General features: G+C 46.1%; 5 protein-coding genes across 5 annotated transcripts; 3 read left to right on the top strand and 2 right to left on the bottom strand.

The window, feature by feature from the left end:
• Nucleotides 1-561: 561 nt before the first annotated feature.
• VFPPC_14955 (ATP-dependent DNA helicase PIF1) lies at nt 562-1221 on the top strand (the record flags this gene model as incomplete). The annotated part of the gene is made up of 1 exon (XM_018292720.1): nt 562-1221. The coding sequence occupies one exon, from the start codon at nt 562-564 to the stop codon at nt 1219-1221; it is 660 nt and encodes a 219-aa protein (XP_018135987.1).
• An 8855-nt stretch (nt 1222-10076) lies between these two features.
• VFPPC_11737 (serine threonine protein kinase) lies at nt 10077-12482 on the top strand (the record flags this gene model as incomplete). The annotated part of the gene is made up of 1 exon (XM_022428777.1): nt 10077-12482. One exon carries the CDS (start codon nt 10077-10079, stop codon nt 12480-12482), a length of 2406 nt encoding a protein of 801 aa, XP_022283896.1.
• Nucleotides 12483-12892: 410 nt separating this feature from the next.
• On the top strand, nt 12893-13931 carry VFPPC_11738 (Osmosensor, Mos1; the record flags this gene model as incomplete). Its single annotated transcript, XM_022428778.1, has 3 exons — nt 12893-13216; nt 13269-13559; nt 13611-13931. 3 exons carry the CDS (start codon nt 12893-12895, stop codon nt 13929-13931), a joined length of 936 nt encoding a protein of 311 aa, XP_022283895.1.
• A 2127-nt stretch (nt 13932-16058) lies between these two features.
• On the bottom strand, nt 16059-17438 carry VFPPC_18350 (TPR repeat protein; the record flags this gene model as incomplete). The annotated part of the gene is made up of 1 exon (XM_022429974.1): nt 16059-17438. One exon carries the CDS (start codon nt 17436-17438, stop codon nt 16059-16061), a length of 1380 nt encoding a protein of 459 aa, XP_022285823.1.
• Nucleotides 17439-19735: 2297 nt separating this feature from the next.
• On the bottom strand, nt 19736-20699 carry VFPPC_18351 (hypothetical protein; the record flags this gene model as incomplete). Its single annotated transcript, XM_022429975.1, has 5 exons — nt 19736-20004; nt 20073-20121; nt 20183-20330; nt 20402-20522; nt 20576-20699. 5 exons carry the CDS (start codon nt 20697-20699, stop codon nt 19736-19738), a joined length of 711 nt encoding a protein of 236 aa, XP_022285822.1.
• Between the last annotated feature and the right edge of the window lie 3891 nt (nt 20700-24590).

Raw genomic sequence — 24590 nt, 5'->3', positions numbered from 1 at the left:
TAATAACTATCACCTTGTCAGGAAGGGCACGCATAAAGGATTTCAGATGACGGCGGACATGGGCAGACCAGCAATCCAGAGCCACCGTTCATATTGATGAGCCGCTGTAGGCCAAGCACCTTCTCGACCGCAGGCTGCTACATGCTTTCCCGCAGGGCCAAGCCACCAGATGGCAAAAGAGATATTGCGTCGCTGAAAGAAATTCTTTGTCAATTTAGAAGCAACATAGATCTAATAGACAATCTGATCAAGAGGATGCCAAGTACTGTACTAATGATGAGTACTCGGAACCAGTCCTGGAGCCTTACAAGAACTATGTGTGTTAGCGGCACTATAGCCCCACCTGGGAGTGCCACTAATCCCAAAGTAAACCGCCGCCAATACCACGCATTAGTTACCATGTGAGGGAACTAGATGTATAAAGGAATGACGAAAACTTAACACAGACAATTGGATATGACATGAGTTTTGAACACATCTCAATGCGGTATTAGAAGTACATGTATTACCAGCTGTCCGTTAGGTAGAACTCCTACTTTCTGAATACCAAATCCCATTACGATGCAAGCACTGCCAGGAACGACGCAGCGCCGTATCCTGCCACTTCGTTGGAACTCTTGGAAGCTCGCGATTTCCCTAAATCGAGACCAGCGCCTAGTGTATGATACGGCGATGAACCACTTTCTGAATCAGGAACCTTCTCAGTTGTTGCTCCATGTAGATGGTGCGGGTGGTACTGGCAAGTCATACCTCATTAATCTGCTCTCCGCGCACCTCCAAGCCGCGGCAGGTAGGAGAGGGACACCTGTTTGGCGTGCCGCGCCCACTGGCGTCGCGGGAAACCAAATACCGGGCACTACCTTGCACTCTCTGTTGCACCTCCCAATTAATAAGGCCTTCATGCCCCTCTCGGCCATTGATAATGCCCAGCTCCAGAAGAAGCTTAAGGATATCAAGTACCTGATCATCAATGAGAGGAGCATGCTGGGGCTGCGTCAGCTATCATGGATCGATGACCGTCTCCGCGACGTATTCCAGAATAGGAATGAGGACTTCTTTGGTGGTCTAAATATCCTTCTGATTGGCGATTTCTTTCAACTTCACCCTGTGCTACTGAAGCCGCTCTATTACGATAAAGACATACAGGGCGTAGAGATCAAGGGCAGGAACGTATATAGGCGATTCGATAAAACTGTATTCTTGAAGGTTGTCCAGCGGTAGCGCGGCGACGATTAGGAGGCGTTTCGCTCGGCTCTCGGAGAATTGCGGCTGCTCTAGCTATCTATTGAGTCCTGGAAGCTCCTTTCCAACCGCGTACAGACAAAGCTAGACGATTAAGAGGTGGCGAGATCTTCTATTCAATGACTTCCTACAATCTAAATAAGTTTATACTTTCAATAATCTGAACAAGGTTAAACTATCATTACGTATTTCTCCAACCTTGTTATCTGCTTCCTCTCAGCTACCCCCGTAGCAGGTGAATGCAAGCCATATCCGCCATCTATGGTTGAGTACTCGTACGGATTTGAGCAACCAAAGCCCGGAGAGGTTAAATGAAGGCGACTGTCCTTCGGTACGTAATTTGTTAGAGGCACGGAGAGTTGCCTTGAACCACCACAGGTCAACTGTATTAGAATGGGAATTGCTACCCGGGCCTGACGTTTTGGCTACACGGGCCTGATTCTTACACGGGCCTGATTTTTATCACTTCTAATTGGCCGCACTGTTTCATGTTAACGCACCAAGGATTCTGCCGCCTCCACCCAAAGTACCTACCTTAACTGCTCTCACCAGCAGAGCGTCTCCCTACAAGCTGACAGATAATTCTGACGGACAGTCGCAAGATTGCATTGGATTAAGTTTTATTATGCTAAAGACTACAACTGTATTAATTAAGAGCTATCTAAGAAGCATAAATCAAGTGAGGCAAATGCTTTGTCTATTTTTATTTTGCTTTTTAACCTTATAATAGCGCGTCGCGGCATTGTGTGATTAACTATTCCTTGTCTTAAAATAGTATTAGATATGCTTTATTGTTATAGCCTTACCAAGCAGCAAAGCTGCCCACAGGATAAGTAGCCAATTTATTCCGCTTTCTCCGTGTGCTCTTTAATGTCTCTTACTTAATACAATTATGCTTTCCGTACATGTGAACCTAACTAGATATTAACAAGCGCTATCCTTTGGACTTTGTCTCTAAGCCGTACAAGAACGAGAACGCTATCAAAATACCTATGTCTACATTAAAGCAGTCTACTAGTGTAAAACTTAGCGGACAGTAAAGTGCTAGTCTAAGTGACCTAGCGCACCAAGAAGGACAGCGCTATTGTGAGCAACAGGCAAGATATAGCCTACCAGTTAATAGCCGACTACAGTTAACAAGTAGTTCTATAAGTATCAGTCAGCTATACAGAGTTAGGGATAACCACGCTATTAATAACCTGTTTGCTTCTTTTTCGCAAACCTTTTCGAGAGTCCTATGTCCTTATTACTCACAAGATCTCCGTTTAGCTCTATGGGAGCTTCGCTCTAATTATGAGATCTATCTCCAAAATGACTTTTTCTGTGAGGGAAGTTAAAGCCAGTAAGTCAGAGCGCTAATACCGGGCCTAGAGCTTAACCTATTTGCCTCTGAATCTCCTAAATTATCTCTATTAGCACAGCAGTCTTAATTAAGGATAAGAACCAAGTTCCAATCCGCACTAAGTATAGTACGGGAGGTTATTAGCAAAGGTCAAAGGTTAACCATAGATCTCGCTCGATCATACAAACGGGTACGGAATTAGAGAGAAAGATAGGGATAGTCACCCTTAAGTTCAAATGCATATGAGTCTTCTCTGCTATACTTACCACCACGCAGTTCATCTATAAGACCACCTTAAACATCACTGCTACCTAAGAGTATCCATATGCTGCCAAGTCAACTGTCTCTATCCCTCGCTCTAGAGCTAATCCCAAACCTAATAATCCCAGTCAGCCTAGCCCCATCGGCCGAAGCTCTATTTAGCATGGTAAATGCCTTTGCAAAGGAGAACGGGTTTGGGATTATAAGACGGAATCGATATTCTTATAAGGGACGGGTGATTAGATATTCCTTTTAATGTGACCGCTTTGGGCAACCTCGGCCGTTAGAAAGCTCTAGTCTTAGAAAACAAAAGTCTTGCAAATGTGGATGTCATTGGAAAATAACTGCTAAATTGTTGGAGGAAGGCAAGTGGTTTCTTCGATAATATAAGGATCTAAAATATCGCTAGCATAACTATAAATAGAGTATTACCCTATCTGCACATGTTTTGCATTAACGGCTTACGGCGCCCGTTAAGGCAATAATTAAGTTAGCAAGCTGCCAAGCAGGCATTTAAGCTAATAATGTAGCTGCTATCGTTAAAGAGCAATTCCCCGATTGCACACTCCTGCGGAAGGATATCTATAATGCCCGCTTGCTTATTAATCGAGAGAAGCTTAATAGCTATGCGCCTATATTAGCGTTAATTAAACTATTTGATAAGAAGAAGATCCTGTATATAGTAAAATAGGCCGATAACAACCCAGATAGACTGCTTGGTTTGGTCTGGACCTTTCCTTACTGTTTACAGATGTAGAACCGCTTCCCTGAAGTGATTAGCTTTAACAATACATATAATACTAATCGCTTTAAGCTTCCTTTATTTTAGGCTACTAGCCAAACCTGTCTCGGAATAGTGTTTAATGCTGTATTTGGCTTAATAGATAACGAGAGGAGAGAAGGATTTTAATTCCTAGCGGAGAGCATTTGCAAACTTATCACAAAACACTCGATATGGACACCTAATATTATCATCACAGACTTTAATAAGGCTATAAAGGCTGCTCTTAATAATTAGTTCCCAAACGTATAGCAGCAGATTTGCATTTATTATATCCTTTTAAACGTCTTGCTTAAGTTGAAGACTAAATGGAGTGGCTAGTGTGAGGATAGTACTAGCCCTAGCGCTAGTGAAAATAAAGGTTATCCCTCTCAGACAAAGTCTGGGCTAAGCGATGCGGACAAATATCTAATTAAAGACTTGTTAGCTAGCAAGACGATTCCTTATACCTACTAAGGTGTTGTTTTAATGTGGAAAAGGGTTCTCTATGCTAAGACAGAGGAGGCGTATAAATAAGCCTGGAAAGATCTTTGTAAAGAATTCGATGATCAAAGGGCGATTCTATAATACCTCTATTTGACCTATCTGCCTGTTAGTGCCTAATAGGCACGCTGTTTTATCCGTCGCTATTGTAACTTTGGCATCCGAGTTACATCCGGCACAAAATCAAGCAACAATAATGTCAAAAGCTATCTCTTAAACGGTATGAGCTACCTCTACTAACTTATTAAGGCAATATAGGATATAATATATGACTAAGAACGTGCCTTTAAGGATGCATGTGGACAGGATGATGTCCTAACTGCTCGTTAATATCTAGGCTCTATTGGAAACTATCTTAGTGAACTACAAACAACTATGTTATCCAAGAGACTTAGATTAATTAACAAGCAATACTGTATTGCACGCAAGTTTCTGCCGACGGGCAAAAACCCCTTTCCCAATTCTATTAGCCCTTACGATAACGACTATACTGTTTCTGTCGAGCTTAGGATCCCATGCTATCACAAAGTCTATGCAAAGATAGATTCTGTATCTCCTTTTACTAAATGGGAGGTTTATCCGCGCTGGCGCCTACGGGAATCAGTATCTAAAGATCCATACAGACGAATCCTTGATCCAAAGGTTGCCACTATACTACGTGGAAGGCTAAAGAATACTGCGCAGGCTATTCTAGTAAGCTTAGCTATAACACCAAGTAGCTAATATGTTGGTCAATTAAGCGGGCGGAAGCGAGGTTAGCCCCTGGGGAGTCTTAATAAGTTAACTCTTGCTAAGAGAGTGCAAAGAGCAGCCCAAGAAACCGTCGTACAAACGGGTAGCCAAATTTACACCTTAACCTAGAAACAGAGAAGTAGACCTTCTAAAGTTCTTAGATCTAGAAAGATAACAGGTATGCGCTATAGTGGTCGCAAGACGCAAGCAAATATTCGTAGGATAAGGAGCTAGTAGGAACTAGCTAATAGTGACAAGGAAAACACAGATTGTATTGTTGTGAAGCAATAAAACAGAACTTTTAGCTAGTTAGTCTTATAGTTATCCTGCCATTTTTACTGCTGTTACGGCAGGTACTAACTACTACTAGAAGATTGTTATGGGTAACTACCTACTCTTAATACCACCCAGGTTCTTAGTGGCATACCAATTATGCCAGCGATCGGAAAGGTGATTTTGGGGACTATTAGGGAAGCTCCTTATACCGCCTTTGCCAGGAAGTACCTGTGGGTTAAGAAAATATGGGCAAATTAGAAGTGATAAAAATCAGGCCTGTGTAAGAATTAGGCCCGTGTAGCCAAAACGTCAGGCCCGGGTAGCAATTCCCAAAAAAAAACCAAAAAAAAAAAAAAAAAACGCCCTTAAAACTAGAGCTTGATTAATCATAATCGCTAGTTATATTTTTCTCACATGCTTCTATAGGAATCCGACAAGTCACCGTGCCAGGCCTTGTTGCTATACCACATCTCTGAGCCTTCACCTTTAGCACTGAGTCATTTGTTTAGTAAGCTCCTTGTTGTAACTACTGTTCTACTTCACTCTGCTTGCAGAGTTTGTACATTGGAATTGAGCTTCTATGACCGGTGTAGCCAAAAGTAGCCACAACGATACAAATATGTGGGTGTGTGGACAGACCACGGCAAGTTTCTGCTTATAAATGTGCGGGTAACCGGAAGAGACTGCCCGTTCGCATTGAGCTTACGAGGCCATTCCATCGCAAAAACCCTTGACACAGAACCACATCTACTATCATAATTTGAGTTAGGTTCCCATGCTGGTAAAAATATCTGTTACCTTGTACTTCGCCGGCAAGCGGTATTCTTCAATCAGATTGATGACACTCCGTACACCGCATGACTAGGGCCGTATCTGGCGTAGGAATACTATGCAGTAAAGGGACCATAAAGCAGTTCCCTAAGAAAGAAAACACTACCGGTACCGGTACCGGTACCCTTGCAAACGAAGGTGTTTTATTTGTGCCAAATTCCTTGGGTACACAAGCAAGTCATATGACAGTTACCATCGAGCCCCTGACTCTTGCCCCTTAATTGCCGTATAACGTGCTGAAAATCTTGAATAATGGCTACCGACGAAAAATTACCAACACTGTCATGGCATGACTTTCTACGCCGAGTCGCCGAACTCAAAGGCAGCATCGAAAGTCTGAGTTTTGATGTGAATACTTCTCAGAGGCAAATACGCCAAATTTCCATCGAGAATGGCATCAGAGCTTTGGAGAAAGATCTCAAAGGAAGCTCTAACAATATCAAGATGAAACAGGGCCAGTTGCGACTCCTCAGGACGCTTCTAAGGAGCGAAAAAGAGAGGTATATACGTGTAGAACGGAAGAAGTGCAATGACGATCTTGCCCAACGCATCCAATCTGCCAATCCCGGCGTAGCGACTGAGCAGGTTCAGCAAGTTCTTTGGGATCCCAATTGCGACCCTGCCAGTAAACTACTAAAGAATGTCCGCGGACGTCACAACGAATTATCGGACATAGATCAAACGATTGAAGGGCTACTGCCTCTTTATCAAGAGACCTTGGATCTAGTATCGCAGCAAGAACAGACGACGGAACAAATAGAGAATATCACCGAGAAGGTTGTCCAGGATAATGAAAAGAGCCTCGAGGCGCTGGATGACGGGGTCCATAGCGCCTCACGTGCACCCAGGAATAAGTACTGGTGTCTTCTCATTCTCATTATCATCATTATTGCGATTACAGGAGGCATTGGACTTGGACTTTGTATGAACGGCAAGTGTGGTGGTAATAGATAAACCCAGCTTAATTATCTGGATTCAACAGAACTCATTGACAATTTGACCCCCAAATCGAGCTCTGATGAGTGATGCAAGCTATGTTTGCGTATGTCTGCAGCATCAAGTTATTACGGAGAATCAAACTACCAGTCCAGAATGGCTCACCTTTCTCTCCATGATTGGCCGCTCGATGAGAAGTTTTCTATGTGGCCTGTTTTCAGGATATGACGCCACGGCAATAAGTTGCTACTAAAAGGAACGGTTATAGCGGGGGTACGCTTCCAGTTTAGAACTACGCATGTCTACAGACAGGCAGGCTTAATCGTGGAGATACGTCCATCATAGCGCAGTGCAAGGCTACCCCTGCTATCATCGTTCTGTGGTTTTATGTACCTCGCGACAAATACTGTAGTTCGCGTTCTATTTAGTGTAGTTCCTTCTGTAGGCAAAAATAACAAAGTGGTAGATTCTTGCTCAGCTAAGTAAACGTATACATACATACATACCAGATACAAACGACTGTGGTGAAGTCCTGTGTGCTGTTCCGAAGCGCTTTGTCGGCAATCACGTCACTTGCCAGCAGCCACTTTACGCCCTCTAATGCCTGTCGATAGTGTAAGCGGGTCTGGGCCATGAACAACTGAAGCACAAATTGAAACGAAGTTTAAAGGCGCAACTTATTCAAGTAGATTTCCATACTTGACAATTTCTATTAAAACTGACTTGTAGATTATCAGCAAACCGTGCCAATAATAGGTATATGGTTGGTGTGAAGCGCTAGTGGGAGGCATATATCTCTGAAATGGGTTCTATCACCGACCAGGGGCGGAAGTTGCTCATAGCTCAATCGATCTGCATTGGACTGGTCGGTATCATTGCGATACTCAGAGTCATGTCCAGGTGCTACACCATGCACAGAGACAGGCTGCGTTACAGAGATCTGCACTGGCGCGAAGATGCGTTCATGGGTGCGGCGGTGGTAAGCAAATCTTGCACTGTAGTCTTTCGGTTTGTGAACTAACATTGAAAGTTGCTCTATATCGCACTTAGCTACTTTGCACTGGATGGAATTCTCGCAGGCGGGATTGGCAAGCACATGTCAACCATAACTTTGGATGAATTGCGTATTTCCTTTCGCTCTTGGCTTATATGTGAGCTCATCTATGGCCCCCTTTGCGCGTTGATACGAACGTCAGTTGCTCTACTTTTATTCCGCCTGCAGCTGTCCAGCTGGGAAAAGAGAACACTATGTATTTGTCTCGGCATTGTATATGCTTTTACAGTTATATATTTCTTGATCACGTTACTACAATGCAACCCACCGTCATATTTCTGGAAACAATTCGATGGATCTGGAATGTCAGGGTCATGTCACGATCCACATCGCCTCCCTATAGCGGCTTATTGTCACAGCGCAATTGCAGCCCTTAGCGACTGGTTTATCACCACCCTTTATATTTGGAAGCTGACACGAAACAGAGCAGGTGTTAAAGTTGGCAATGGAATGGGACTGGATAAGACGAGAATAGCAATCATAGTTCTTGGTAGTTTCGGCATCTTGTACGTTTCGGTTCTATCGCTTACATGGCACTTGACTGACTAATTAGGGCCGGCGCCGCGATGATAATTCGAGTGCCTTACATTCGAGATGAGGACATATCACCGGACTTTTTATACCAGACAGTGTACGTGTATCTACTTCAAATATATTCTTGTTTCAGTCTGACCAACGAAAACCAGCGACGTAGCCATGTGGTCTATAATAGAACCTTGCGTAGGCATTGTTGCAGGAAGCCTCCCCTCTATACGGCCGCTCTTCATGCTCTGTCTCGGTAGGGCAAAGTCAGAGTCAAAGATAACCTCCGCGTCAAACGAATCTACTAGAAAGGCAAGTCAAACAAGGACCGCGAGAACTAATTCGGAGAGTATACTGCCAGTGGATCCATCCCCTCCTCCCGTGGAGCGTTTTTGGCCACCACACAACATGCGCTGGAATGCGAGTGGGGGTGCGAAAAAAGCTGCCGTACCAAAGGAGAGAGGACCCCAGCGGAGTGGAATTTGGACTCAGACAACTGTAGAGCTATCTGAGTTGAACCGTGCGACGGTAAAACCTTCAGAACGAGGTTCTGTCGTATGGATCGAGGCAGAAAGATGACAAGGAGTTGCCACCAATTTATACAGATTGAGAAGCTACAAGAGAAGGATAAGGCTACACTCATGTCAAGATTGCCATCTTATTTACACTGGTACTCTCTAAATACGATATGCTAGAAAGCTTACGGACTGAAGAACTTCCAACCAGTGAATACCTAGAACATAATTTCAAGAGCTGCGGGTTGTGGGGTTCTCGTCATAGACAGCACGAGTCAGGCTCTGGATACATCTCCAAAAGTCGTTTTTTTTTGACCTCGGGGTTTTTATCCCCGTATATAGCAACACCTAACTGGATAGCAAGACGTGCATATCGAATTGTTGCTAATCATTTTCCAGCTATGCAGAATGTTCGTGCCATGAACATGTAGATGTCAGTCAAGTCATCACAGAGTATCTCTTGCTCGTAAAGGCTACCAGAAACATCACCTGCACATCCCGCTGACGGGTATCAGAGTTAGACTGTGAGCGCCTCTGAGCTGATGCTATGCTAGATGGTGTTTTGTTTACGCTGCAATGGAGCCGCGTCTTAGGATGGGCCCCATGGTTTGTAGGTTAGTCACTAGCCTAGCACGTCCTGTGCCCCGTTCTAGGGGACCTGAGCGGCCATGGCCGCCGGACGAAAAATACACATTACATTAGTTACATTACATTAGCTTTTTTAAAAACGATGATGAACTAACTACAGCTAATCGTTTAGAAGTTTTCTCTTTCGTTCAATCTCATAGTTTGCAGCCTAAAATGGATTATTCATCTGCACAGAAACATCTTCCCAACTGACAAGGAGAACAACAATGCTACACCATCGCGTGTCTAAACGGCCGGTTCCTTGTTGGAAAATGAACGTCTTACAGTACGTTTACTAGCACACCACAGCCACTATCAACCTGGCTTTTGTAGGAAACGTTGGGGGTGCTCCGCGATTAGTGGAGTGTGGCTGTACCTAAACCAATAACAAGGTGGTTGGTACGTAACTGTGAGACGCGCTGCTTTGTTGACAAACCCGCCAGCTTCAACGGAAGCGAATCCTGACTCAACCTAATGGACGAAATCGAAGAGTTGCGCCGTTTGCTTCGGGAGGAACAGCGTCTACGTGAAGAAGAACGACGCCGACGCGAAGAAGAACGGAAACAAGAACAACGCAGATTCGAAGAAGAACAATTCCGACGTGAAGAAGAACAACGTCGTCGCGAAGAAGAACAACGCCGTCGCGAAGAAGAACAACGCCGTCGCGAAGAAGAACAACGCCGTCGCGAAGAAGAACAACGCCGTCGCGAAGAAGCTGAGAGATTGGCAAAGGCGTCACTACCGCTGACTCTCCAGCAGTATCTTGAGGCCTGCCACTCGCTTGATCTTGCTGTCGACGTCGTAACAGACCGATCGCTGACAACACAAGGCGACACAACCAACCCAACTGGCAGGATCTTCCCTCGTCGTATCATCCCATGGGAGAATTTCCCAGCCAAGCAACAAAAGATCTGGGAAAAACTCTCTATCAGCCCCGAATTCGCTTCTCAAACGGTGTTTCCATCTCAACATCAATTATCATACGTCAAGTCTATACTCCAACCAATAAGCAGTGAAATTGGTCTGCGGAACTTCGAGCGTGATGTGGTCGAAAATGCTGTTCAGAAGATGGTTGACGAGACCTACAAGGATCCCATCTTGCGAAACGGCCTTGGCCTTAAGGGAACCGTGACCTTTGAGAGTCACACGAACCTCGGGGAGCATAGTGACTCGACTCTTCAATCTATGGAACGCATGTCAATCAGTGGAAGCGACTCTCGTGCCCTCGCGTCAGCGTCGACGACGAGGACACGAGGCCAAAAGCCACGACGAAAGGCGAAGGGGAAGGGCAACAGGGCGGACCAGTTTTGCATATACAGGACATCGGAAGGCAAAAATGTGCCCACGATCGCTATTGAATACAAGGCACCACACAAGCTGAGCGTTGACGAGATTGTCACTGGGCTTGATTCAGAGATCCGGCCGGAACGTGATGTGATCAACAAGGATGGCCAGGGCTTCACCTTTAATGCTAGAGCGCTCACCGCTGCGGTCGTCACGCAACTCTTCTCCTACATGATAGGCAAAGGCATACGATATGGCTATTTCTGCACCGGGCAGGCTTTCGGTTTTCTAAATATCCCGGATGATCCAAGCACGGTGTACTGCGCCGTGTGCGTGCCAAAACTGGATGTTATGGATGACGATGAGAACAGGCTCCATCGCACAGCTGCCGCCCAGGTATTCGCTTTCCTTGTTCAAGCTCTGCTGGCCACCCCACCTGCAGAATCATGGCACGACGATGCTGAGAAGCTTGGTCGGTGGGACGTCGAATACGAAGATATATTAAGCAAGATTCCACCGTCAGAACGAAAAGACAAGGAACCTCGTGCATCGCCTTACAAGCCTCAACGTTGGAAAGGATTTACTCGGTCACCCATTCGAACCCGCTCCAGCTGTCAGCCGCCGGTGACACGGCCAGCGCGCTCAGAAGATCAGGATGATTATGATCCTCCTTCCCCCACGCCAAACCTATCCGGTATGGGCAAGAAACAAGTGCAGTCAGCCAAAACAGACAGCAGCGGTGGGGGGGAAAGTGGCCAGCGAACACAGCGCCAAAGCCGGCAGCAGCAGCAGCGGCAGCGAGGTGAAACCCAGCCTCATATCGAAGACCGTCTATATTGCACTCACCGATGTCTTCTTGGATTAGCACATGGAGGGCCCTTAGATGAGGATTGTCCCAATGTGCATTATCACGGCAGGGTTCATATTCCTCAGGCTAAGTTCCTTCGGCTCATACGCGCCCAGCTGGCAAGAGACCGTGGCCCTGATGCAGATTGTATTTCGCTCTACCTATCAGGATCGCGGGGGGCCCTATTTAAGGTGCGACTGTCGTCCTACGGCTACACATTTGTGGCAAAAGGCATGGAAAGTTTCGATCATAAGTTTCTAGCTCACGAAAGCCAAGTTTATTGCAGACTTCACCCCATTCAGGGCAAGTACGTGCCAGTATGTCTTGGTATCGTCGAATTAATACGCCCATACCATTATGACGGTGGAGTCTACACCAGCTTCCTATTTCTTAGTTGGGCTGGACAATCTCTCACTCGATGTATTAACCCAGCTAACAAGTTAAGTCTCGTTAATGGAGTCACAACGGCATTGAAGGAACTTCATAGATTAGGAGTTCTCCACTGTGATGCCGAACCTCGTAACATGTTATTCGATCCAAAACTTGGCAGCATAATGCTGGTGGATTTCGAACGATCGGAGTTTCGTGATCGTCATCCGCTTGCATCCGTGAGTTCGAATACTGAAGGTCGAAAGAGGAAACATGGGGTAAATCGCAAACAATCTGAGGATGACTGGGCGAAAGAGCTACGATCAGCTGCAAATTTGGTGCTTTGGCGGCCCACTGCACACGATATTCACCTCCGGTAGTTCTGGCCTGAAGACTTTGGCTGCCTCTGGAAGGGACAGAAAGATAACGTCACCATATACATATACTCCACATTATATCCTCGCGACGCCGAATTACTTTCCTCAATCCATAACATTTGAAATACAGACGGGACAGGGGTGGATGGTCGAGGCAGACTCCTTGCGGTCAGAAGCTTTGAAGGAGTTGCTTAACTTATATGCACTTGATAATAAACTCCGACCAGGAATTCATCACTTCTCTCCTGCCAAACTAATGAGGACTGTGGCACTGAGAAGCCAGACCGCTCGTGGAGATCAATACTGCCCATATCCTACTTGCAATGCTGGATCGCCCGATAGAACCGTCCTTAAACGACACTATCAGACACGTAATTCCTCGAATCTCTGGTGAATATCCTCATAGTCCGAAAATGGCTCTGTTCAAGCCGCCTTCCAGACGTAAGTCACATCCGACCGCGTGGACGGGTTCATCCATTTTCTACCTCGGAAATGAAGATCAAATGGTTCAGCCCATATCTGTTGTGAAAATTGGTGTTACTGCATACAACTTTCAAGTATGTCGTGTCATCAACGTCGCCGTCATCTCATTCCACGTATACGGTTCGGACTCAGTCAACCTTGTCAGCCAGCTGCAGTCTTTTGCAGCGAGACAAAGAGGGTACAAATACATTATGTTCCGTCTAAGCAACATCCTCGCTAAGCCATTTGACCTGGCTACGCTATCTGTCTCAATTGTAAGTAACAGCGGTAATATTGTTTGTTTTGAGCGGTACTAACATGAGAAAGCTTTGCTGGGTCGTCACTGCGGTATCCTGCATACTTTGTCAAATACAGGCTGACACGGTGAATCTGTTTCCCTCATTCGCATGGTGGTCGATCGTTTACAGTTTTTTCCTGATCGCCGGAATTTTTTATTTGACAGGAAGTGATGGGCTTGCGAGATATCAAGTCGCGATTGCTGGGTATCTCGGGGCAGGAATAGTGCTGGTCACATCTTCCGTGAATTCGTTAGCATATTCACCTAGTGGTGCTAGAGTCGCTGCCACTGTAGGATTCATAGTGCTTTCTATGGTCATGGCTCGTATCATCTCCCTGCTCCCTCGCTGACTTTCCACTAATATTTGATAGATTATATGGCTACTATACTTTGGTTCGGAGCAGTCTTCCAAACCGCGACAGCTTGTAGACTCTCTCTCTGACATATCTTCTTCAATAAGAACTGAGAAGAGGGCAGAACCGTTGCCAAGCTCTCCGAAAACCCATCAAGAATGGCCGTACACGGCGACAGCCTTATACTCTTACGATGGCAACCCCAAGGACCCAAAAGAGATCTCATTTACTAGAGGAGAGATTTTGGATGTATCTAATATTTGCGGGGCGTGGTGGCCAGTGAAGAAAACTTCAGGAGAGGAAGGCATCGCACCAAGTAGTTATCTCGTGCTGAGATAGACGTAAATTATCTTGGCATTATTGCTTAACTGCCAAGTGTGATGAGTCATGCTGTAAGGTTTTGTACTTTAGAGAGCAATACATATGTACCGGTGGAAAGTCCGAAAGGGCAATATACGCCTGTGGCACATATACATTGTCTCGATCAGGCCTATGAGTCCTTGTCATCCAGTTCCTGCTCTTTACAGTTTGTTCTATTGCTTCGCTACGGTTTCTCGTACTCTATCATTCTTCACACCATTACGTATACTGTACATACAACTCTTTCCTTTAGAAAAATAACTTTGTTTGATTCGTCAGTAGCGCTAGGTGCTCTATTCGGCTGTGTGTGGCCACAACTTGCTCCATGATATGTATATAGTGTGGCCTGGACCTGTTGCTTTTGAGGGGGCATCCAGCTTTCAGCTAGGGCCAATACAATACTGATACGATACTACGTGCGTTAGTACTGCTTCTGACTCCGCTAGTTGCGGGATGCACCCTCAGCCCTCAGTTTGGAGTATGGATGGTCAAGAATTGTGACACAATGTGGAAAGCCGCCATCGCTCTTGGTATAAACACCACTGATATTCAGAAACTAAATCCTACCAAAACAATGGATTGGTATATTACATCAGGGCTAGAGTATACAGTTCCATATAATGCGATGGTCAAACCGCCTGCTACATGGGTTACGACGGACAGCTGTGTCCCGAAGCTACTATTGCGCAACACAGCCTGTGGTCAACGCAGCGAATACGGCAGTGTGCCATCGTCGTATGCAACTAAGCCTTGTGAGGCAGAAACAAAGACTGTAACAAGTCTTCCGATTGCAGCGACCTCAACAATTACGAAGACCATCACGATCCCAAGGAACTTGAGCTTCAGCACCACAGCAGCTGTAACACTCTCAGCATCGACATCTCCAATATGCTATGCCAGGCCGGATAGAATAGCAAAAGAAAAAATGGAAGTATTGACATACTCACGCTGGGCTTGTAAAAAATTGGCTGAAGATTCACCCATACTGCAAAGTAGTAATGACAGTATTGCAGTTTCCCTCAGGGTATCGTCCTCTAATTTTCACTATTTCGCAGTGCGTTGGCTAGATACCTCGTTTGGTCCACATCGAATAAGTCCAAATTGCACTGACCTCATATTTGGAGTCTGGGAACGTTGTGAGTAGTTTTCACGAAGCTTCCAGTTGACTTATTTACTCACTACTTTTGTATAGGCAATGGTGGAGGAGAACAAATATTCCAGGGCTTGCTTTACGTATATCAACCACTCCAAGCCGAGCACACAATAGCTTGCACCGGCCGCACCAATATATCTTGTACTATGAGTTGAGCTACGTGTTATTCATTCATTCATCCTCTATTGCGCCGGTGAAGGAAGTCGCCAAAGGTCAACTTTAGACCTAAAGCACATGTACAATCTGTGCCTAGCCTTTGTTCATTGAAGGTCACGAGTTCTGGTCGTCCAGTTTCTGCACTATACAAGTTGGGGTATATTCTGGCTGTTCTTAATTGATAAAGACCGTCTCAAACTTAAGTTGGTAATTTACAAGCTAGACATTTCAGTTAAGATATTAATCGAGACGCCCTCTTTGGCAAACCATTGCGGCGCTACATTTTTCATCCATCCGTCTCTTCATTGTCTTCATATGCAAGTATTTAGTAGCCCATACAGAGAGGGAACGACCGAATACATACCATAGCAATCCAGCCAACACGTCGAAAATGACAAATATGCAGAATAAAGGGACCTCTGTTACAAATAATCTGCCCGAATATTCAGATTGGAGCCACAAGAAGCTTCCAGAGGCTCCTACTCCGACCTTAGTGGAGACATCGTCAGACAGCGTACCACTGCATCCAGGCTTTAGACCTGGCGCTAGAGATGTTGTGTTTTGCCACGTAACCAACCCGTCACTCTATATTAATAGGCTTAAGTAAACTTGGAAGCGGTATAAGGGGCAATTTCGAAAACACGGAATTTTTGAAGTTACCAATTTAGGGTATTTTGGTAGATCAATAGCAGACAACGCATGCAGCACATATTATATGGAGAAGACATTTATTGATGCATCCTCTAATAAGTTATGAGCACCATAAAAGTTTGCTCACACATCTAACGAGAAACATATTAATACACTATAGACATCCGTTGAAAGTAAAGGGCAGCGTCATTGTCATCACCCTTCGAAAGCTTTTTGGATTTCCCCCCTTGACTCCTCAGCGCTGTTCGGTACAAGTCTTCAACCTCTTTAAATTTGCCTTGCTCTTGATAAATTGCCCCAAGTTTAAGCACTACTGCCATTGTTGTCAAGTGCTTGTGGCCAGCCAAGGTTTGGAAACCCTCAAGTGCTTTTTCGCAGTGTTTCTCCGCTTCTTCTAGCCTTCCGCGAGCTTGAAGTGCATTTCCCATATTGTACGTCACGATAAGATATAGAAGCTCATCCCGCTCCTCCTTCTTGTTTAGGCGCTCGCTTGCCCAATCGTACTCTTCATCGGCTTTGTCATAATCGCCTTGAAGGACGTGGACAGTGCCCAGTGCGTTCAGAACCAGGGGAAGCAGATTATGGTTAGTCTGTTGGTATCCGTCAAATGCTCTTTGAAGCATCTGTTCAGACTCTTTGAATTGGCCCTGGTCTCTATGTATAATTCCCATGTCCAGGACCACAGCAAGGGTTCCTTCATGACATTTACCAAGAGTCGTCTCAGAGCCGTTTAAAGCTTTCGCGCATACCCTTTGAGCCTCTCCTAAGTTGCGTTCTCTCATGTAAATCGCGGTGAGCTGTTTTGCTGTCTCTATAGTCCTTTTATTAGCAATGCCATGCGTTTTCTCGAGGCCCGAAAGCCCCCAGTTCAGCATCCTAGCTGCATCCTTTAGCTTTCCTTGGTCCTTGTAAACAGCCCCAAGGTTAAGCACTGCGGTCGTAGTCGACAAATGGTCACTTCCAACGACCTTGACGTAACCCTGAATGGCGTGTCTATATACTTCAACGGCCTGTTTGAGCTTACGCTGTTTAGCGTAGACAACCCCAAGCTCATTGAGGATGCATAGCACAGAGAGTGTTGGATTCTTGGTGCCGGCCGTGATACCCGCCAGGGACTGTACATAGACCTCTTCAGCCTCCCGCAGTTGGCTGTTTTTTCGCAGAAACGACCCAAACTCGAAAACCATGGATAGGGTAGTGAAATGCTGGCGCCCAAACGTCTTCTCCAAGCCGCTGACTGCCTGCTGGTAGATCCCCTTTGCCTTGTCGAATTTGCCCTGTTCGCAAAAGAGATCCACCAGGTCGCGCACTATAGTTATGGCTGACTCGCCATCCTGTCGCAGCGCGGGTATGAAATCATCCATTCTCCCACCGAGAACTTCTTCGGCCTCATCAAATCTTCCCTGGGCCCTGTACAGGCCGCAAAGGTGACGTACTATGGAAATGGAGGAGATTCCGTCATGAGGTATGACTTTGCCACATGTCGGAGCGTGCTCGGAAGTCATTTCGGTTTTCTGGGCAGACATGGTACGAGTGAGTTGATGCTAATGCAATGGTGACCTGGATCTAATTGCGGTAGTTGCAGCTTGGAGAGCCAGGCTGTATTTATAGTTCTTTTAAAGAAGATCACAAATACCTATATATTACTACATATATGAAAAGTAGATATTAGGTACATGTTAGACATATCCATGGGTTGGTATACATCCACGACAGGCAACTTCCTTTGCCTCTCTGGAGTCTCCAACAGGCAGTTCTGCCTTCTTCCGCGCGGTCGAGGCCTACGACCAGGCTGTTCGCAGGGGTCCCTAAGGGCGGACAAAATGGGAGCTGCTTCGGAACGAGATTAATGTGGTGGGAAAGCAATGGTAGTTTGTGGCAGTTCACGCGGCTACCAAATCCATGGCGGCTTCTTACGCGTCTAGAATTATAATCTCTCGGCCTAGGGAGCGAGACATTGCTGAGATTGGGGGAGCCACAATCGGCATCCGACACATGGGACACCGTGAGGTGGAGCGGTCGCCCGCTATTTGGGGTAGCTGGCAGACGTCCCAGCAAGTTTTACAGAAAGCATGGCCTGGAGGCTGTCAACAGACGCAAATTCACAAGGGTTACTAAACCAACCACAGGATGTATACAATATATCGTCAGCCTCATAACAAATAGGACAAGTGTTCCAGTCGAATTGCTTAACGCAAAGTTGCTTCGTAACAATCCATTAGTACTTAATTTGGGTACTCGCTTGCTGATGAACAAACCGTGCTTCTCAGCATCTCCTGCACTGCAGTAAAATCCTCCCCACTGGCTCTGCAATGGGCGCAGTTTTCCCAATCATGGGATCTTAGAAAGTGTACGATAGAAGTACATTTGTCGCAGAGGAGCTATCGAGTTAGAAAAGCTTGTTCAAAGACAGAGCCTTCACATACAGATCCATAGACCCTGTATTTTGGTCCTGGCGTAAGGGTATTTGGGCAAAAATAGCAGGACTGCTCGTCACCAGTAAGATCAATTACAACTCTGTACTCGCGTCGTTGGGGCCTAATTGACATGGTCACACTGCATGGCCGAGCCAGGCTTCATGGATAAGTTGCTTTCAAGATGAGGCCATGCAATGTATTTATTGAAAACAATGCAATCACGTTGCTTGTTTCGGCGTATTGTCCTACAATCGGCAGGGATAAGCCCCTTTTGGACGTAACGCATCAGCTCTCCATTTCAGTTTATAAATCCATATTTCGCACAAGACAGCCATAGTTCCCGCTAAAAGAAGACACAACACCATTACAACAGTGGCAACGGCCGCAAATGTAGACCACTGGCCGCGTCTTGTTATGTAGGTATTTGTTAGAGTCGAAAAGAGACCCATGAGCGAATGCAGGACGATTGGTCTTCAAATTAGCGCACACTTCAATCAATCAGCCTTGGCGAAGACGTACATAAAGATTTGGCGGTTAACCCATATGTGGTTCTGTGATCGCTGGGACCACACAAAATATAGCAAGGCAGCGGCTATTGCACAGAGCATCGACGATATAACTACAACGGGGACACTGTAGCTTGCGCCCTGCACAAATCTTCCAATTTGGCCTGCGTCATGTAGAGCTTGGGAGCGCTGGAGAGCGCCATATGCTGATGGGAAGAGCAGGTATCCGGCCAAAAGAAGCCAGGTGCCAACAGATGACCAAATGGACCAAACAAAAGGAATCTCGTAGGCTTCGTTAATCATTTTTCGGTACGCTTTGCTGCCCTCACATTTGTATGTCATTTTTCTGTCGTTTCCTCTCTATTTTTTGGAGACCTCTACAAATAAATGTACAGCGGGAAGTGCGCAATATACATATAAGCGCCACAGGGAGTGGAATTTGGACGTCATCAAAGATCTCAAGGCACTAGTAACGAATGCTAATTATAGCCGCGATGGCTGCGGCCTCTGGATATATTTGTGTAAAGACACCCCCGCTTGGAGAATGCTTTCATTTGACATAACACTACCCGGTAGTCTGCGTTGTCGAAGATGAACCCTAGGCCGACATCCAGTGTATACTCGGACACTTTCGAACTGGACGACTTGCTTTACCGTCTGTCTCTAGAAGCTTTACAGTCGGAAAAAGAATCACTCAGCGTAGAAGCCGCTCTTCTCAGGGAGAAAATAGGCAAATACAATCATGTTGTCTATATTTGTAGAGCGGTAGAAAGAGAATTGGCCAGAATGTATCAGCAAACGATAGATCAGGGTAATGCCGAGCGAAATAAATGGTTTGCCAACTGCACAGCATTTTAGGACTTTGTTTGAAGTACTATGTAGACTTACTCTAAACAATATCTATGCTTTTTCTGAGGGTCCCTCCCTTTCATCTGCAGAGCTTTGGACATGGAAGGTAGACTTTCGTGCCCTAGAGTCATCCTTCAACATGAGACGTAGATCCCCCAACGCTGCAATAATGTATTCCAATATCTCCAAGTACTCTTCCTCTCTCGTTTGTGGGGTTTGACTATACTCTTCACTAGATTCTAAGTCTGCATCATCGACGAACTCGGCCAAACTTCCGGTACTGTCAGTTGGAGACGAGACGGTAAGTGTTTCATCAGAGTCTGCTATAAGTCAGAGGTTTTTCTCTCATCAAGCTTCACTATACTTGACGCCGTCAAGAGGAACTCACCGTAAATTATGTCGTCGGAGTCCATGTTTGAGAGCGTTGATGGTCTTCGCTGATGGTGTTCGGTGTCCAATTAGCGAGAGTTGTCGTATCTAAACACCAGAGCTTTATGCCCAGCTGTAGGAGCGTGAACTGGCCGCCAGAACAGAGAGACGAATAATGCGAGAGAAACAGACCATTCTGGCTGATTCGCCCGTTGAGAAATCCCCTTCGACGTTTTTCGCCAACGAAATGAGCCAAAATATGCCTAAGAATCCTACCCTATTTAAAATAAGTGTGTCAGTATTTTTCGTCTTTTGCATTTCTAAGTCCAGTCGCAATGAATTCTTTGCAAAACTTGGGTACCGGTGCTAGCAAGCATTTGCATCTTTTGCCGGACCTCGTGGCATTTGCTGTCGCTGTAAGCACGGGATTCATGCTCGGCACCGGAGCTTCCAGAAGAGAGGGAATATTCTCGGTATTGATTCCAATAAGCTTTTTATCGTATTTACTAATTGGTGTTTAGCTTGAGAGACATTTGAGTCCTCGCAGCATCCCGAATCCTCTTGATATCGTGGAGGGTGGCTCTGATGTAGGTTCCAAAATTGTAACCGCTGTAAAAGCCAAAGCCACCGAAGCAGCTGATGTCATCAACAAAGTCATGCCCCAGATTAAACTTGGGTCCGCCTACGGATGTTGGAAGATGGCAGATCAAGAGACCTGCTTATACTATCCCATGTTTCTCTATGCAGCTGCTTTCGGGGCGGCATGTATAGTTCTTTCATCCGTGCTACATTACTCCATGAGAGAGGGATCACGTAGACGTCACCTCTTCCGAACACTGTCCCTCATGTGCCGTACTCTTGCATGCACACTTTTCTCCGTCTGCCTCGTTTTCGCCGTCGGCTCTTATTACGGCGTTGCGAAACCTCTGCAAGCCCAGTCAGGAGGAGATGTGGATAGAGGGTTAGCATTTATTGTTTCCATCAGTAACTTCATCATGACTTTTGCAGTGCTTGTGTATGAGTGTTATATTTACAGTCGACAGCACGACATTTGACCATAGATACATAGGGACATCGGTATTATAGTTTGCTGGTACTATTGAGAATAATTGACTATGATCTTCATCTATCTCGACCTGCAAATTGCCTGCAAACTTCTTTTTGATGAATCTACGGAGAATGCCCTGGCAATATAAGTTTCAGCTGAGCGGCGCGACAGTTTGCGTCTACAGAGGCGGTCAAAAAACAGCCTGGGCATCCACACAGCAGGGAGACAGATTGTGTGTGAAAGCAAATTTTAGGACCATAGCGATCATGCCAGTGTGCGCCGACCCTTCCGAGCTACCTGTTCCCTACAGAAGAGCTTGACCTCTGTGACGAGCTGAGACTCAGAGTATCTTGATGTGTGCATGGGCCAGCTTGGTGAGTCCTATTAACACTTGTGAGGCGAACAATATTGACCAAGATGAATCGCCTTCCATCCCCATGTCGGTAACCACCACCCCGTTGGGCCAAAATTACTAACGAATGTGCAATAGTGCCGGATGAACATCAAGCTGGTGCTGCATTCAAATTGCAAACAATAATCTAAACCGGCAGAGACTACTCAGTTGGCATCGCTATCCCATCATTCAACATAAGAACTAGTCGATAAACCTACAGGGAGCGTGGAGGACGCCGCTCAAGCCGGACGCTCAGGACCTACAGAAGAATGTGGCCCGCTACAGGCGCCAACATAAACCCGTATCGTCCTTGACCATGCCCTGGTGACCACTTAATCGGCGTATTCCACTTTGGCCTTTGCCATAGGGCAGCTTTTTACTTCGTTTTGCCAACGGAGCCAGTTACGGATTCGATCGATCAAAGCCGCAGTGGCTACTCAAAGTGCCCGCCTTGTTTGTTTTCCGGCTACGGCGGGATTTTTCCCGAGCTACTTCATTGTTCTCGGCTCGTCAATCGACTCGTGATCATCTTCTGGGGTTAAGCGATCCCGGCCCAAACGGCTCCACCTCGGCATCAAGGCTGTAGCTCGTCAGACCTAAAGGTAAATACTTCACCATTGACGCTAGGATCATGTTGAGGTGACAAATTCCCCTCATGTGTCTAAGCCAAAGAGACTCAATAACCATTTGAAGAGGTGAGAGCTCTTGGCCTTACTTGCAGCCGTTCATCCATTTTCTGCCAACAGCGATACCAGGGTGATGTGGATACCATAGGCAACTGCCTGTCAGTGTTTTATGGGGGAGTGGGTGAATGTTTGCTAACTCCTTGTAGCAGAAAGATGAAGATGAAATACACAACATTGTGGGCCAGAGAGCCTGGAACAATTGAGCTGCTGGGGGTGGGTGATCACCACTCCAAAAACAACCAAAAGGTTTGCTTCGGGTTGAGTGGCTGGTTGGGCCAGTTGCTGCACTCTTTCAAGTTCGTCATGAGTCAGCCCTGCCAGCCACCCTGGCTTTGCCAGAGAACCCCTGGACCAACAAAGGATACCCGGCCACTACAGTACTCCACCTACCCCACCCACACTGAAGATGGAGACCTGCCTCCAAAATTGCTTATATGGCGTTTTGATTCTGTATGATGATCTGACCCATTTATGGACATAGACTAGTTGTTGTGCTGACATCTCAATGCCACTGTTACTTCCGGCCATTTCCCGCTGCGCCGACGATGCAGGGTGATATAGACACACCTACACACATCCTGATTCTGACATTGCAAGGGGGGTGTGGACACGATAGGGTATTGAGTTTTACCCTGGTAGGGTGTCGAGATTATCCTTGGTGGGGTGTATATGCGGATTCAGGAATTATGGCAAACAACCAATTTTGTCGGCTTGAAGGCTTTGGCGAACTTTGGTTCTGAAGTCGACCAGCCGATGGAGCAGGCAACCCTGACCTTAGGGGAACAATACGATCCACAGAGCCTCGGGGAACCGCAACCGCATCCACCCCAGTGATTGTGTTTGGTGATCTACCTGCTCAATACTCTTCTATTTTGATCCATCACAATCCAAAAATGGATGCAGATGCGACAAGCGCTGGCATTAGTCTTGGGGATGTGCTATGTTGACGCGCTCTAAACTCTTCGCGAAAAAATTGCCGGTTATGGAGCTTACTCTCAGCTGGGTGTAAGATTCGGCAATCTCAGGGGCTTGTCTTTGGAGTCGAAAACATCGTCTGTCTCTGTGAACCAAGAACACAATTTGTTTTGAAGTTCGGTTTTGGTTTGCATGTTGTCTTTGCAACATGTCAACGAAAAATGAATTGCACGTTCGCCTTTTTAACATCATCGTAGCTTGTTCGTGGCATCATCCTTCATAGTGGCCTTGCAAAGCCTCGGTTGGACCTGAGAATTATGATAAAAAGCAGTGTCCAGGAAGAGAAAGCCTTCTGATCTCGACCAGCCACCAGGAGTGAGTGATCAACCAACAATCTAAACACTAGGTCCACTGCTGAGATAATGGATTGGCTGCTTCGCCGTGGACAATAACTAACACTAGTGGGGCTCCACCTTTACAGGGAAAGCTGAGCAGAATGATGAAAACGGACAACCAACAACCAAGTAGCTAGTGAAGCAACAGGTTTTCGACGTCGAGTGTGCCTGTATGATGCGCTGTTGGTTTGAGAGAGTAAGTGCAAAGTCAGGAGATTGCTTCTCGGTGTAATTGTGAGAGGCTGAGCGCTGGGAAGAAAGTTGCTGCCACCATGATATGGGTGCAGGGGTAGCAGCCATTAGCCTTACATGTGGTTTCAAGAGCTTTTACACACACCGAAGATTTGCATATTTAAACCTGCTCTGTTTGGCCTCGCGTTTACCCAAGAAAGAATGCATCAAGCCCTTGTCTTTCTTAGTCTTTCATTGCAATACAATAGATCTAGAACCGTCCATGTAGAAGCATCCTCCCACCTGCAAAGATGTTTTCAACCCAAGCGCCGTAAAACCCACTTCCGGGACCACTGAGAACGGTTTGTCATCACCCGACATTCCAACAGCTTCAATCCCAAGGCTACATATCCTCCGATCGAGTTGTTTTGCTCGCTCAAGAATATGCAGTGTTTGAATGACTTGTCTGGATGGTAGATTTTGCAGCGCCTCCATCAGGATCCAGTCTATTTCTAACTCTGCAGGAGCTATTTATCTCACTACCTCCATGGTAAACTGCTGCACGTGTCTCGTCTTCCTCTTCCATCTGCGGACTCACGCGCTAACCACCTCTTAGCTGTCTATGTTCCACGAGGCACTGTATCAAATAGGATCTGAAGCGGGTGCAGACAGTTTTGAAGTCAAGTAATCGTACGTTTGCCGCCAGAACATCACATCTTGAGTTCTGTCCCCATCAGGCTCCTCCCACACGTGGCAGACCTGAGCCTTTTTAACCACACTGACGACGTTAATGATGTCCACTAAAATGCTCGTTAACGACATGCACACTTTTGTTTAACAGAAGCTCCGCTTACTATGGTTAGAAGCAACTAGCTCGTTTTCAAAATAATTATCCGGCTTTGCTTGAGACCTGAGAAGTAGATCGTTC

The sequence above is a fragment of the Pochonia chlamydosporia genome, chromosome 2 (genome assembly GCF_001653235.2).
Source record: "Pochonia chlamydosporia 170 chromosome 2, whole genome shotgun sequence".
Taxonomy (NCBI): Eukaryota; Fungi; Ascomycota; class Sordariomycetes; order Hypocreales; family Clavicipitaceae; genus Pochonia; species Pochonia chlamydosporia.
Note: the sequence above shows the minus strand (reverse complement) of the source record. Positions and strands in the feature narration are given on the sequence as shown.